Genomic DNA, 14,640 nt, shown 5'->3' on the forward strand with positions numbered 1-14,640 from the left:
CGTCAGCCATCCTGGTGCAGTAATTTGTACCGGATATTGTTGCTAACGGTGGTTTGTATCAGCGTTGGAATATTTAAAACGGTTGTGATGACAATTTCAACCAAATTAACTACTCCCTTCCAGACAGGCGAAAGTCCGCGCGCCATGTTTTCCACCAACTCCACCATTATTTTATTTACTAAACGCCGATATCGCTCCGCCGGGTCAGAGAGTATTTTTGAAGAAATTGTCAAAATGGTTATGGTGCGTTACTTGCCTTTATTTCTCATCGACTGAATTACTACAACCACGACATGTGTATCTAGTGATGTTAAATCAAATCAGGAAAATGTGTAGGTCTCACTTATGACAAGAGAAGGTGGATCTAGTTTTTGAGTAGCCAAGATGAGGGACGTGCTTCGGTGCCACTTATCATTAGCTATGGCCACAGTTATGGACTGGACGAAGGCGCAAGCATCAACTTAATTTTTACGATATTTTCACTGTCGTTTCGACATTTTACTCTGCGTGGAGGTCACGTTTAGCGGTCCATGCGCAGCGAGGCGGCTGTTACTGCGTGGCAGGGTGGCTGCGAGAGTCTCCTAACTGGGTCCTGCAGCTTGTCGCAGCTGAAGAAAATAGAACCAGTTGCCAACCAAGCCGTCGGCGGCAGCACCCTTCTCCCTCTGTCTCTCTCCTCCAGAGGGCTTCGCTGTCATGGAGGTTTAACTACTTGCTTGAATTTGGACTTGCTTGGAGGTGAATGGTGAAACATTGCATGCAGCTCGCTTGGATGGCTAACAGCAACTAGCTACATTACCCCAACTCATGCGACGACAGCTGTCATTGGAGAAAGGAAAGTGATCCCCCCCTTCTTCCTCCTTCTCCCAAATGCAAGGGAAGCGGGTTCTTTCTGTTGGATTTACAACAGGATTTACTCCCTCCATCAAATGGGCAAAGTTGGGAATAAGCTCGCAGCGTTGGAATATCATCATGCATTTTTGAGAGCTGCGCTTTCATCGGAGAGAGGCTAGCTAGCTCGATTAGCTTACAAGCTAGCTAGCTAGCTGGTTGATTAAAACCCTTGACGTTTCATCCCCATCAGTGGTCTGGACATGAAGAGGATAATTCATTATTCTTAGGGCTGGAAGGTAAGCCCAATCAAAGTTATCACTGTGCATGTAATACTTGTTTTGTTGTGCACAATATGCATCTCCTGGCTGAGGTTGAGGGGGATTGTCGGCGCCTCCATGACTAGGGACTATCACACGAAACCCAACATTATTTTGTTCATACTCTATCATGTACGCTTTGTATAAATGTAATCAAACGCCACATCAGCAACACATTAACACACGCGTAAGAGTCTTTTTCATGTGAAATTCACGCTGAAGCCACGCAATTATGTAAGCATTCTCTCCACTTGTGTGGCATTGTAGTTCACCAACACAGTTGCTTTTCATTCAATAGACGGAGCCTGTGTGTGTGTGCTGGGCACAGATGCTCCTCTCTACCTTGGAAGTTGTCTGCGTATGCTATCATTCTCCCATGTAATTTATGTAAACACAATTCCATGTCTTATGAGCTACACCGACGAGTTGCAGAAGTGCACAGTAAGCAGTGACCTGTTTGCTCAGCGCAAGACTTCCAAACTCCACACAGTGGGTTAATGTCTCTCAAAAAACATCAAATCAAATAACCAAGTAATGATTTCATTTCGGTATTTCAAATTAAGGCATTCTTTGTTACTTTTGAGCACAAGACTTCAACACAACAGGCTAACAGCTATCATTGGTTAGCTGTGTGTGTATTGTGTGTGAGCAAGTGCTTTGTGTCCAAGCTTGAGTTAACAAAAGCTAACGTTAGCATGTGTCCACTGGATCCCATCCATGGTGATGGTGATGATGGTGGTGGTGGTCGTGATTGCCCGGTGGACTCACCTCGGGTGCTTTCATCAGTAACGTTAGTGTCATAACAGTCTGGATAACCACGGTGAAATCCTACAAAAACAGACAGTTTACATGGATTCCCTTCCAGAGAACTTCATTTTTTAGCACAAACTGCACAGCATTGCAATATAGGGTAAAAAATGTTGCAATGATATGAGAAGGGCTTATATGGTTGTGAACATGTTTAGTGTTGTAATATTATATTATTAAATATGTTTTCAGAAAAAGGAGTATTGCAAGAAGTTATAATTGTAACCACTGAATGTATATTTTGTTTTTATCTGAAACCACATCCGTTGAGGTGAATCAGGCTGAAATCCTGCAAAAACAACCCATAACCTAACATTTTATTGTATAATATTCATATATATGTTTGGTCCCGTATTATATAATGTTGTCTAAAAAATCAAATCTAAACTTGATGCTGGAAAGTAGTCAGTTTAAAAGTGCTTTTCATAAGCCCCACAGGGAACACACTGTTTTGTGTGTCTTGCTGTAATGCTAATGAGCTGTGTATGTCTACACCTGTCCTCATCAGAGTGTGTGCAAACATTACAGCCTCACTTTAACAGTACATAAGTTAGTCTATTCTCTGAAGAACACCAAAAGCATCAAACTTACAGCTCCCATGTCTGTAGCTGACTGACAGATTGACAGTTGGCAGAGCCTCATTGATAAAACTTGCTTACGTACAAAACAGGGCTTGAAAGTTGCTTTGCAACATCCTATGTAAACGTTATTGACTTATAAAAATAAACTTGGCATGAGAATGTGAACTTGACTTCAAACATTTGTGGAAACTGTTTTAAATGTATTATTATTATTAAAATAATTATTATTTCAATTTATTTGACATGACGCAGAGTCTTGACCATTACGCACGTATCCGGACTAAAAAGATACATGAAAAACTGAAAGCAGCGCTTGGTTACTTCATTTTATTGTATAGTCATAATATTATGTGTTCGATGTTATAACAAACATCAGGTTATCAAATCCTAAACATGTACTTTGACCAAACTCCCACAAAATGTTATACGTCATTAAACGGAAACAGCATATTCAAGTGAAGCAAGGAAGTGTATACACAAATGAACGGATGTCTCCATTGACACACAATGTGAACTTCACAGTATTTCCGGGTTACTTCTCAATTTTTTTTGTGACATATACTCTTCAGAAATTTAAACTTTATTGCTTTTGATATGGGGACTTGCATTATTATTCCATACATCATTATATTAATGAAAAAATGGTATCCAAATGTTGACAATAATATTGTTTATCAGCAAAAATTTGTAGGACAATTATCGTGCAGCAAAATTTGTTATTGTGACAGGCCTATATTTACCACTTCCACGTGGAATGGGAGGATAACTTCTTTTCACTCTGATCATGATGGACATGCCATGGCTGACTGCAGTAAGACGGTAATCTAATGTCATGTATGGAACGTTACTGATGCCTAGTGGCCAGAATACTACACATAACTTGGGTCTTTTAACTCATTCATTGCCAGCCATTTGCAGGGAAGATAGATCCATACTGCCAGTTTTGGGGATTTTTTGCTGAACTTTCAAGACCCACAGAATATAGAGTTTTTGGACTCCATAAACATGTAAACTATATAAAGAATCTTTAGACTTTCATCAGAAAAAAACCTTTTTGGGTCTTCATAAATCGCCAGTAGAACATAGGGTGGTTTCAGCAAAAACACCTGATTTTGACCAAAAAACACTGAAAATGTGCTTTTTTCTGCAGAGAAGTAAATTCAAGCAGAACTGTGATGTGTGTGTGCATGTGCAAACCATGTATAGATAAACAATGGCATCACATATGTCTTCCCCTATACTTTGCGAGTGCAACAGATCCAGATCGGCAGGCCCAAAGTGCTTCCTAACGATGAATGAACCCCACTCCTAATACTCCTAATATAGTGGGTATAGGAGTTGATGATAAATGAATATAGTCTTTGGATAGCTAATTGAAAAGTTTTTAGGAGCTACTGGCAGCTCATGAGCTAATGGCTGTGGAGACCCCTGACTTACCATCTATGAACTCAGAGTGGTGACATAGCACCGCTAGTGCAGTGGAGCTCAGGAGAATCCAGACCTGTGGAAACCTCTCCTGCCCGAAGCCGGATGTGAGGGAGCCGCGTGGACGCACAGCGTGTCCGAAACTAATGCACCTTTCCCGGTGGGAGCACGCTGCTTCTGGCTCCAGCAACAGTTTGGCAGATATGTCACGTTCATGTTCACAACAGTCTCGTGTGAAATGTGTGAAATGACAGGTTAAAATATTTTTCTCTTGCTGGGAATCACCAAATACAATAACTTCTGCCTAATCATGAGTAGAACAGAATTAAACAGAAAAGGAGAGCTTGGGAGAGGGCAGAGAGTTTGTATATAAGGAAGTCCTTTGTGACGTCACAAAGGAACAGTTTGACCATGCATTCTGAAACCGACTTTAATTCTTTCAGGGCCCCTCCCAAATGCACAAACCTCATTATCTGAAACTTTGACATCTTTTAACATTACAATACAACATTCGAACAACATTTATAGGTCAGAAAAATGGAAAAAGCGTATTAGGTCCCCTTTAATGGTACTGTCCTTCTAATGACTTGTATGGCTTGTGTTATTGGACCACCATCTGTCTAAAGAGCCTGTAGGCAGATTGAGGCCAATCAAGACACATGACAAAAAGACGAGACAAGCCAGTGATAGATGATGTTAGCTCCACTATAAGCATGGCCATCTTAAGAATACACCCAGGTTACCGTATTGATAAATTCATGTGAAAACAATAATAATAATGGCGTGTGTCTTGTTTTTAAATACACTTTATGTATGCAAATGTGTTCTTAATGTATTGTTTTTGACAGTACGCGATATGCGCCCAGAACACTGTTGATTCAGCTTGGTTCTACTCATATGCAGAACTCCCAATGTATTGCAAAGTATAGTTATTGACCATTTATGTTTGTACATTAAAATAACTACCAAAGCATGCAACGTCACAGAAGCAGGGTCGTGTAAATTTGCTGAAGGAGGAAGTAATCGGCACCGATTGCGTTCTAATACACCTTCTGGTACCTATAACAAAACGTCCTCATTAGCACCTTGCTAATACGTACATGGAAGCAGGAACCAGAAGTCTGCTTTGTCGCCCATCAGGACAAACACAGTTATGCCACAAGTAGGGCTGGGTGATACGGACCAAAACCCATACCCTCCTAAAGTTCGGTTTAATATCAATATATGATATATGTCCTGATATTTTAGAGTTTAGACAAAATGAAAGCTAAATATGCATGTCATGTTGTTTTATTAAAATAAATATTTAACATGAGGATGTTTTTTCTTAATTTTAAAGTTTCATGCAAGATGCACATAAAGAAATTGAAATATAGAATAATTCACATATATTTTTTTTATGACAAACATTTTGCAATGCTCAAATCCTCAGCTAATGACAAAAGAAGAAGATATGAAGGTGTGCCCGGTTTAAGAGAGAATTTTAACATGTCAGCAACTCAATACCTGAAATTGAACCGTAGTATTTTTTGAGTGAAAGGTTAGCAACAGTAGATTGCACTGAGAGCTGCATTTTATTATTTAGAAACAATTCAGTCATTTTTATATTTTATTTTTAATGCTTATGTTCCACTTTCAGTCCAGCATATCCCCGTAACCCAAGTGAGGACAAGCGGCTGCTGAATCTCAAAAGATGTCCAAGGAATACTCAGGTCGTTAGTGTGTATGCTTAGAGATTTGATAATTAGGGGGAACATTGATTGTCAGTATTTAATGTATAATGTTGTGTAGCGCTCAATATCACCACAGCAATATATTTGGGGCATTCTCTTGAAAGGGGTACCGAAAGCATGACACAACAAGCAAGGTTATTTCATTGTTATTTCCCAACTTGTTCTGCTTCAGTTCATGAAGAAAAACCTACTAGAAAATATCACATTTTGTTATATTTTATGGTAGCGTGGCACTGTTCATGGGACATTTGTATGAACTCACTAATGTATTTATTTTTTTTTATGAGTACATACATGAGTTTTAAAGAGTGAGTTTGGAGTTTTTTTACATGAAGTAGCATGACATCCTTATCAGCTGTGTGGTGTATCAACAGTGACTCTGTCCCATGAGTTCTGGTCGGTTTTCTGTGTTGAAGAAAGTAGTTCTGGCTGGTTGGTGAGGTCATTAAGTAAAGTGTTTTGCTTCTTGAAACAGTATGAGTTCTAGAGTAATACATTTGCATCACAACACCATTTTCCACGAAAAAGTCAGAACTCGCAATCGCTTTACGTTATTAAAGTATCCGTTGGTATCACTGTACGCTGCCGCCATATGTCAACTGTCGCTCACATTTCCATCACGTGCTTCAGTGTGTACTGCTGGAATTGTGAAAGTAAAAATGTCTGACTATGAAACAAGTGATGGCGACATTCTATTTACTGCAAAGCTGAAGGGATACTTATATGAACAGGAATACAGCTATAGATGTGAGTAGACCATACCTTTGTGCACTTTTTCCCATGCTATTTTGACTGATATTTAAATGACATAGAACATCTCTGTCAGTTTTTTGAACCTCACATCGGCCTGTCACGATAATGGATAAATTCATTCATTCATTTTCTACCACTTATCCTCACGAGGGTTACGGTGGGTGTTGGAGCCTATCCCAGATGTCTTCAGACGAGAGGCTAAGACAGCTATACTAGTCGCCAGCCAATCACAGGGCACATATAGACACACTCAAATTCATACCTATGGACAATTTGGAGTCGCCAATTAACGTAACATGTTTTTGGAATGTAGGAATGAGTGCCCAGAGAAAACCCATGCATGCACGGGGAGAACATGCAAACTCCACACAGAGATGGCTGAGGGTGGAATTGAACTCCGGTCTCTTAGCTGTGAGGCCTGCGCGCCAACCACTTGCCTACCGTGCAGCCATAATAGATAAATTGATTTATCAAACGATGTATGTTTGCGTGTCTGCTTGTCTGTCTGTTACACACTGGCTGGAGTACGAGGCTTGACTCTACTGTCTGTGCGCATTGATTCTATAAGTGGAAGGAACGGAGAGAGTGGGAGCCTCTTTGTGGCTGAATGAATTAGTACTAACTAATAGTAGTTAGTTGTCCTTACGTATAGGCATAACATAGGCTAAAATGAATGACAACACAATAGCGATTTTAAGGTGAATGTCATCACCACAGTGTGAGCACATTAACACTGACGACAGACACGGACCGTTTCCGCAACTTGGTAAAAGTACCGATGGAAGTCCTTGGGCAGCGGCACGTTTGGCCAATAGTCGACGCTTGCTGAGGCGTTTGGTCGGGATATATAAAGAAAACACTGCAAAATGGTGCACGTCCACGCAGTAGACAGTGTCGCTGACTACATTGCAAACACATACAGGCAAATTCTGTGTCAAGCCAATGTCTCAAAGGTACACTAGTGGTTCAAAAGTGAATGACACCTCTCCTGACGAAAATGAATGAAAGAATTCCCTAAACAACTGTTGCAATAATGTAGAATATTGAAGAATACTTTGTAGCAAAATCTGATATCCTAACAGGGCTCCACATACAGCTAACACACAAGTTAGCTGTGTCACTCTGTATATACATATGCATCTTATTTCAATCATGGACAGTGTGCAGAGATTAAACACCTCACCGTTTACATAGAGTGCCCCCTTTATGCTATATGCTATATTTTTGCTATATGTGACTAGTGTGTGACTAAAAAAGTGTCTGAGACTGCTTATACTGGTATTCATTCATTTGGTACCACTTATCCTCACGAGGGTCGCGGGGGTGCTAGAGCCTATCCCAGCTATCTTCAGACGAGAGGCGGGGTACACCCTGGACTGGTCACCAGCCAATCACAGGCCACATATAGACAAACACACTGCCAGGAGTTATTTCTTGAATTCAACAGTGTTCTTCACCTCAGTCAGCTCAAATGTATTCAAAGTACAATACCATGATAGCATATTTTGTTTATGTTTGTGTCAGAATGTCATCAGAGGAAAAGACTGTGGAACCCTCTGACCAGGGACCCTTACCACCCTCCAGCTGTGCAGGGGCCACATCCACAGGGAGTCCCGCTCATGCCGACAAGCGACCACGTGGCAGGCCACGCAAGGATGCTGGTGCTGCTGTCTGCCTGCCCCAGGCGCATCTCTCAGCCTCCTCTAAGAACAGAAAGAAGTATGTTTCCGCTTCATCTAAAGTTTAATTCATATTAATTGGACGCTGTTGCTAACTGAACAGGGTAAAATCACACCAACAAATACTTTTAGCTGTTTACGACTTTCCAATAAGACAAACTGAACTGTGTGTATTAGTAGTAATTAAGTTTAATTTCTATGATACCGTCCCTTCAGAATAACTACAGTATATCCCTGCTAATTATAGAGGTTACTTTCCAGGGTTTCCACTACATGTAATTGATCGTGGCTGTGCACAATTACAAAATAAAATACCTTTAATAAGGGGGCGGTTTTTAAACTTCGACACAATTTAAGTAATATATTGTATGAATGCATACATACTGTACGTAGCTCATTATTTATGCATGTATTGACCACAGTTTTCTAATATGCAGGTAGCACGTAAGCTAGAGGTAGCTAACTAACTGATGTGGAGTAGTTCATCAAAGTACATGTGCTTTACTTCTTAGTAACATGTGCTTTGTAAACAGAATACAATTTAAATGTTGTCAGTGCTCCCAGCAACTTTGCCATGAAATTTACAGTCTTGCAATGTTCTTGGTTCAAGTTAAAGTTAAATAAGTCATTGAAGTTACTATTTGTCATTAAAAAAAAAAATGCAGATGCGGTCGTGGCACGACACAGCGGTGGCAATCCACCCTCCCATGCAGCCCACCACTACAGCTTCAAAAGAATTTTCAACCATAAAAATGTCCAAATTAAGTCAAATATGAATATAAGCCATCAACAAGTCAATTTGCAGTCTTCTACACTGGTCACTAGGTGAAGCATAAACGCCAGACCTGATCACCCCAACAGCAGGCTTTTATTGCAGATTTGAATTATCCCACAGCAGGCAAAATATTTAATTGATAAGGAAGGAATTCTACTTTGTGGAAATTAACTTATCATGATCGGGTCTGGAACCAATTATCAGTAATAAACAGCTATTATGTATAGCCCCATTGATTTACTTAGTAATTTAGTTGCATACATGCATATTAACAAACATTTATCCCTCGTTTACTCGTAGTCCCTCGTTCTAATCCCATTTACTGACAGTATATATAATCTAATCTATACATACCATATTTGTAAAAAATACTGTTTACGCTGTACATTGTTCATATTTGATGTCATCTATTAATTATCCACATTATTATTAATTATTTATTATTTATTATTATACAACGACATAGGCAACAACATTTCATTGGCAATTTCACTGCTGTGTTATTGTGCAATGACAATAAAGAAAGTCTATCTATCAATTTTCCGGACTATAAATCGCACTTGTTTTCATAGGTTGGCTGTTCTTGCTACTTATACTCCAGAGCGACTTAAAAATAAAATAAAATTAAAAAAATATATATAGTTTTATAATATACAGGTAGCACGTAAGCTAGAGGTAGCTAACTAACTGATGCCCAGTAGTTCACTGAAGTACATGTGCTTTACTTCTTATTAAGATGTGCTTTGTAAACAGAATACAATCTAAAAGTGTGTGTGTGTCTATATATATATATATATATTTCACAGACAGCCACAAGAGGGCACTCTAGACTTTTGTACCGATATCTCCAACTTAACAATTCACTATTTAAACTATTTAGACGTTGGCTTACAAAGACAACTGAGAGCGCCACAACACAAATGCCCCCCAAAAGAAAATGTCTAATTCTGCAGACTCCTAACTGCAAGTAGTGAAATTTGCAGCTGAAAACTAATCGAGCAGCAGAGAGAAAAATGTGAGAAACTTGTTAGGGACTGGCGTAAAGCGGAGGCTACTCTTACAGCCATGAGGAAAACAAAACAGTTACTGTACTTAAAACTGTTATGTTACATAAACACTGGACACCTTTTCTGTTCATGTTTATTTTTCGTGTAGGTGAATAACCATTGCGTTAGCATATCTTACGACTTATACTCCAGTGTGACTTATGTATGTTTTTTTTCTATCTAATTATGCATTTCTGGCCTTGTGCGACTTATAGTCCAGAAAATACGGTAATCACAACAAAACAATCAAGCCAACAATCAAACATCATCAAACACATACTTGACAGGCTACAACAGCAGTAGTACCAGTCACTAGTTAGTGTTGACAGTTCTGATTGTCAGCCATTTCTTTAATTGGATCTTGAATGTATGACATGTATGTGCTTTGATTTCTAATCAAGTGTGTGGCAGGTTTACAGTAATTCTATGACTTTGGAGACAAAATGTTGCTAATTATGGATAAATGTGAAGTTGTTGCTGGGGCAAACACACTGGTATAATAAACACCATCCATCCATCCATCCATCTTCTACCGCTTATCCGAGGTCGGGTCGCGGGGGCAGCACCCCAAGCAGGGAGGCCCAGACTCGTCCAGCTCCTCCCGGCGGATCCCGAGGCGTTCCCAGGCCAGTTGGGAGACATAGTCCCACCAACGTGTCCTGGGTCTTCCCGAGGTCTTCTACCGGTTGGACTCCTCCCCAGGGAGGTGCCCAGGAGGCATCTGAACCAGATGCCCTAGCCACCTCATCTGGCTCCTCTCATTGTGGAGGAGTGCTTCTCACCTTATCTCTAAGGGAGAGGCCAGCCACCCTGCGGAGAAAACAAATTTCGACCGCTTGTACCCGCGATCTTTCTGTCACATGACTATAAGCTCATGAGCTATAACACATGCAAATTAATCATATAAAATTTAAAAATACAACTTTTTTTTTTTTTTTTTTTTTACCTCAAAAGGCATTCTACAGTGGCCACTAGGTTCTTAACCATTGCTTTAGGATGTTCAATCTCTCTTTCAATCAATTTTTACACCGTGCTCCCAATGGATTGTTTAATCTGCAACCATCCAGACCGAGTGCTAATGCCATGCTATGAGGATGACCCAGGGTGTGCTTCATTTGTTTCATGTTGATGAAACGGTCAGCAGCAAAGTACGATTGTCATTTCTTAGCCCAAATGCCTGTCCCCACTGATTTAGCTTGACGTTCTTTTGCAGATCATTATCTACATGCATCGATTTTCAACCTCTTAGTTGTGACAGATGCAAATCATCTCCAACACAATGCTATTTAGGATTACTGGCTTCCTTATGTAAGGCGAGGCAGTACCACTGGCATCAGGGATGGGCATGATAAATTTATGGATTAAAGATTTTGTCAATCATGTGGAATGTGGGTGGTCTAACACATGCCTCAATGAGGCAGTGTTATGCACTTTACTGCTTTCAATTCAATTCATTCAGGCCAACTGAGTTTTCTGGCTAAACAACAGGCAAATAAAATAGAAAGAAAACTTACAGGTTGTAAGTCAGTGAATTTTGTATTCAAACCTCAAAGCGGTGCAAGAGTAGTGCTTAAACAGCATATATGCTACTACATGGACTTGTGTAGTGAGGTATTGGGGGGAGTTTCATGTGCAAATATATTTGTTACTCTGCAATGGTTCATTCTTTGGAGATTCAGTAGATCCCAGTAATTTACAGGGTTTGCGGGCCAAGACTCACCCGCACATGGTCGAAAATCATCCAAAAATGGACATACATTACCCATATAAAAAAAACAAAATACCTATTTTTGATACACTGAAGTCCATAATATTACACACAATTTAAATTGAGTTCGACACATTAAGAAACAATTACAGGCATTCAGTATGCAGTACAACATTTTATCATATATTTCTACTGGAAAATTGACCAATAAAACGGTGCCCTCCATTGGATTCATGGCTGCAGCACTCTACTTCCCCACTGCAGATAGTGCCATCAAAACACTTTGTAAAGTTATTTTGAACAAAATATGTGAGGAAAATAATTACACAAAGGCAGGGTTCTATTCTCTTTAAGTTAAGGCCCTATGAAATGAGTTTTGATTATTTTCCATTCCATTTTTTCTGTTTTCATTTTTTAGAGTTTAGAGTTTTGCAAAGAGTCTTCCATTTATTGATGCAATACATGACTGAACTATTTCACCCACTATGTAAAAAAACAGATGTAGCCTCGCTAATTTTTGTAATAGGATGTCAGCCTCTGCACACATTGCTATAAAATCCTCAACAAGCTCTAATGCCCATGTATTTCAAGGAAGATGTAGTCGCTGATGCAATTCCAATCACTTTATTAATTTAAGCTATTACATTATACAACATCAGCGAGGCATCCTTATGCTCGATCACACTGCCTGCACTAGCTTGCTCTGCTAAGTAAGCTAACTCAGCCAGCATCCACTCCCACTCGTTGAAGAGTAAGAAATGTGTTCCAACGTTGGTTTTGCCGCCTTATCTGGCTGTTTTGGCATGTTAAGTTCGACACGCGGCGGGTTAGTGTTTATGAAGATATACCAATGAGCACTCCGTTGGGGAGACGTTGACCCACACAAACCCTCCTCTTCACGATGACCGCTTCTCATTCACATTATATCAATTTCTGCGTGATTCTGCATTTAGCCCTAGATTTTGTTGTTATTGGCCAATGCCATTGTCTGGTGTACTGTTTACATAGCCTTTGTGTTCAGTTGTTTTTCAAAAATGTTATTTTAATCAATGCAAATTAATAAAATAGAAATACAAATACAAAAAAAATTAAACTAAATATTTGTGGGTGGAAAAAAATCTACACTTAATAATTCAAAGATAAATTAGGACATTTTTTTACTCCCCCTTTGTAATGTATCAAATATATGCTCTGTGCTACAGCTAAAGGAAAAGACAGATATTTCAGAAATGTTTCTCCTAAATGTGGTTGTTAAAATATACAAGATTTGCCCACGCTCCATCTGCTTGCTGTTCCATTCCAGATTCTTAAATTCCTTGTCATGTTTTCCCAGCAGCTCTCAGCTAGTTGGGACTACTTACCACAGCATTATTTTCACCTTCTTTTTTTTTCTCCTCTCTTGCTGTGGTGGGACTGGGGAGGGGATGGGTGGAGGGTGCATGGATGAAAAAGTCGAAGCCGATTTCTGCACAGCTCTCTGGCTCAGGAACCATGTACTATAAATACCTATTTCAGAAGTCATAATATTTACAATAGATTATATGATAGAATGATCACTTCATTACTATTGAACATTAAGTGTTTTTGTTTTCTGCCGCAGCCATAGCCTGGCATTTAATCAAATTTACAGACGCTTCTTGTCTGAGCTTAAATGTTTGACAATATTTATGTTTCACAACAATGGCTCTTTTTAATATTGCAGATGACACTCAAAACATTACATTCATGTTACACCAAGAACAGCCATTCCATATTCTTCTGAGATCTTCCTTTTTTGGCATTCATGATTAGAGCTGCAACTGATGATTATTTTAATAATCAATGAATTGGTGGATTATTTTTCAGATTCATCAAAAAATAAATTTTTTTTTAACACAATTTTAATTAAAAAAATCATAGCGAAGAAGAATTTCTGTTAACACCAAAATTGAAGTAAAGAAGTATAAGCAATCAACTGACAAACATCACATATACACTACTGCAAATAAACGAGTAACTGGAACGGACTGCTATGTGTGCATTACCAATAAATAAATAAGAAATAACAAATAAATAAGTGGGGCAGGCTTTGCGTTTGGCATTGGTTCATCTGCTCTGGGGGGAGGGCCAGTGCCTTGTTTGACGTCAAGTCATGGAGCACTGAGCAAGATGATGTTGCCTGCACTGGACAGGCACAGCCATAGCTACTGTATTTGTAGTTTCACTGTTCTGTAGGTATGAATGTGAGAATGGTTGTTTGTCTATATGTGCCCTGTGATTGGCTGGCGACCAGTCCAGTGTGAACCCCGCCTCACGCCCGAAGACTGCTAGAATAGGCTCCAGCATGCCCGGGAACCTAGTGAGGATAAGCGGTATAGAAAATGGATGGATGGATGGGTGCGCCACAGTTGATGTCTCCTGAGAAACACAACTCCTCTTACCCCCCGAAAAACATTTTCTGAGCATATTTTCTGTTTTCTGCTCTCCCCCGACTCGGTTTACTCAATCACCGTGTGAACTAAAATCAATTCAGTTTGCCTCTTCGTCATGACAAAATTTTACTTAGCATTTTTGGAAAATATTTTTGTCCTTATTTTTCCCCTCTTTTGTCCTTAGTTTGCCCCAAGAGGAGGGTTGCCTCACAGTTTGAAAATCCCTGCTGTAAATGATTGCAGATACAGTATGCGTGTTGCTCTCTCCGTGACTTTTGCTTCAGTATTATTCTATATCTTGACATGGGAGATATTTAGAGGAGGCCTTCATTTGGCATCTAAAGGATGCCAGCCCACATCCCTGCATCTCTCCTCCCGCTCCGAGTTATCCCTGAGACACAATTTCTCTCATTTCAGCGGTGTTTGCTCATCTCACGTAGCATGGTAACAGTTGATGTTGCCGTTTAATTTCAGTCGCCACGTGCCACCAAAATTACACAAGCGCCGATACTCCTGTAAGAATGCTGACAAAGGCTGTCCTCTGTCTATGTACTGGATCATGTGAAAAAAG

The 14,640-nt window shown here is 39.7% G+C and overlaps 1 protein-coding gene across 6 annotated transcripts in view; it reads left to right on the plus strand.

Annotated features, from left to right (window-relative positions):
• Positions 1 to 149: 149 nt before the first annotated feature.
• Positions 150 to 14,640, plus strand: part of kmt2cb (lysine (K)-specific methyltransferase 2Cb) — a 61,779-nt gene continuing 47,288 nt past the window's right edge. For 5 of the 6 annotated variants that reach the window (XM_058066379.1, XM_058066380.1, XM_058066382.1 and 2 more), the window contains exons 1-2: positions 151 to 1,130; positions 7,975 to 8,169. In XM_058066379.1, coding sequence (XP_057922362.1) covers positions 7,976 to 8,169 — 194 coding nt within the window. In that variant the 5' untranslated portion in view covers positions 151 to 1,130; position 7,975. Of the gene's footprint in view, positions 1,131 to 7,974; positions 8,170 to 14,640 lie in introns of all 6 variants that reach the window. The other variant, XM_058066384.1, reaches the window with a different exon arrangement.

This window comes from Doryrhamphus excisus, chromosome 3 (genome assembly GCF_030265055.1).
Source record: "Doryrhamphus excisus isolate RoL2022-K1 chromosome 3, RoL_Dexc_1.0, whole genome shotgun sequence".
In the NCBI taxonomy this organism is placed as follows: Eukaryota; Metazoa; Chordata; class Actinopteri; order Syngnathiformes; family Syngnathidae; genus Doryrhamphus; species Doryrhamphus excisus.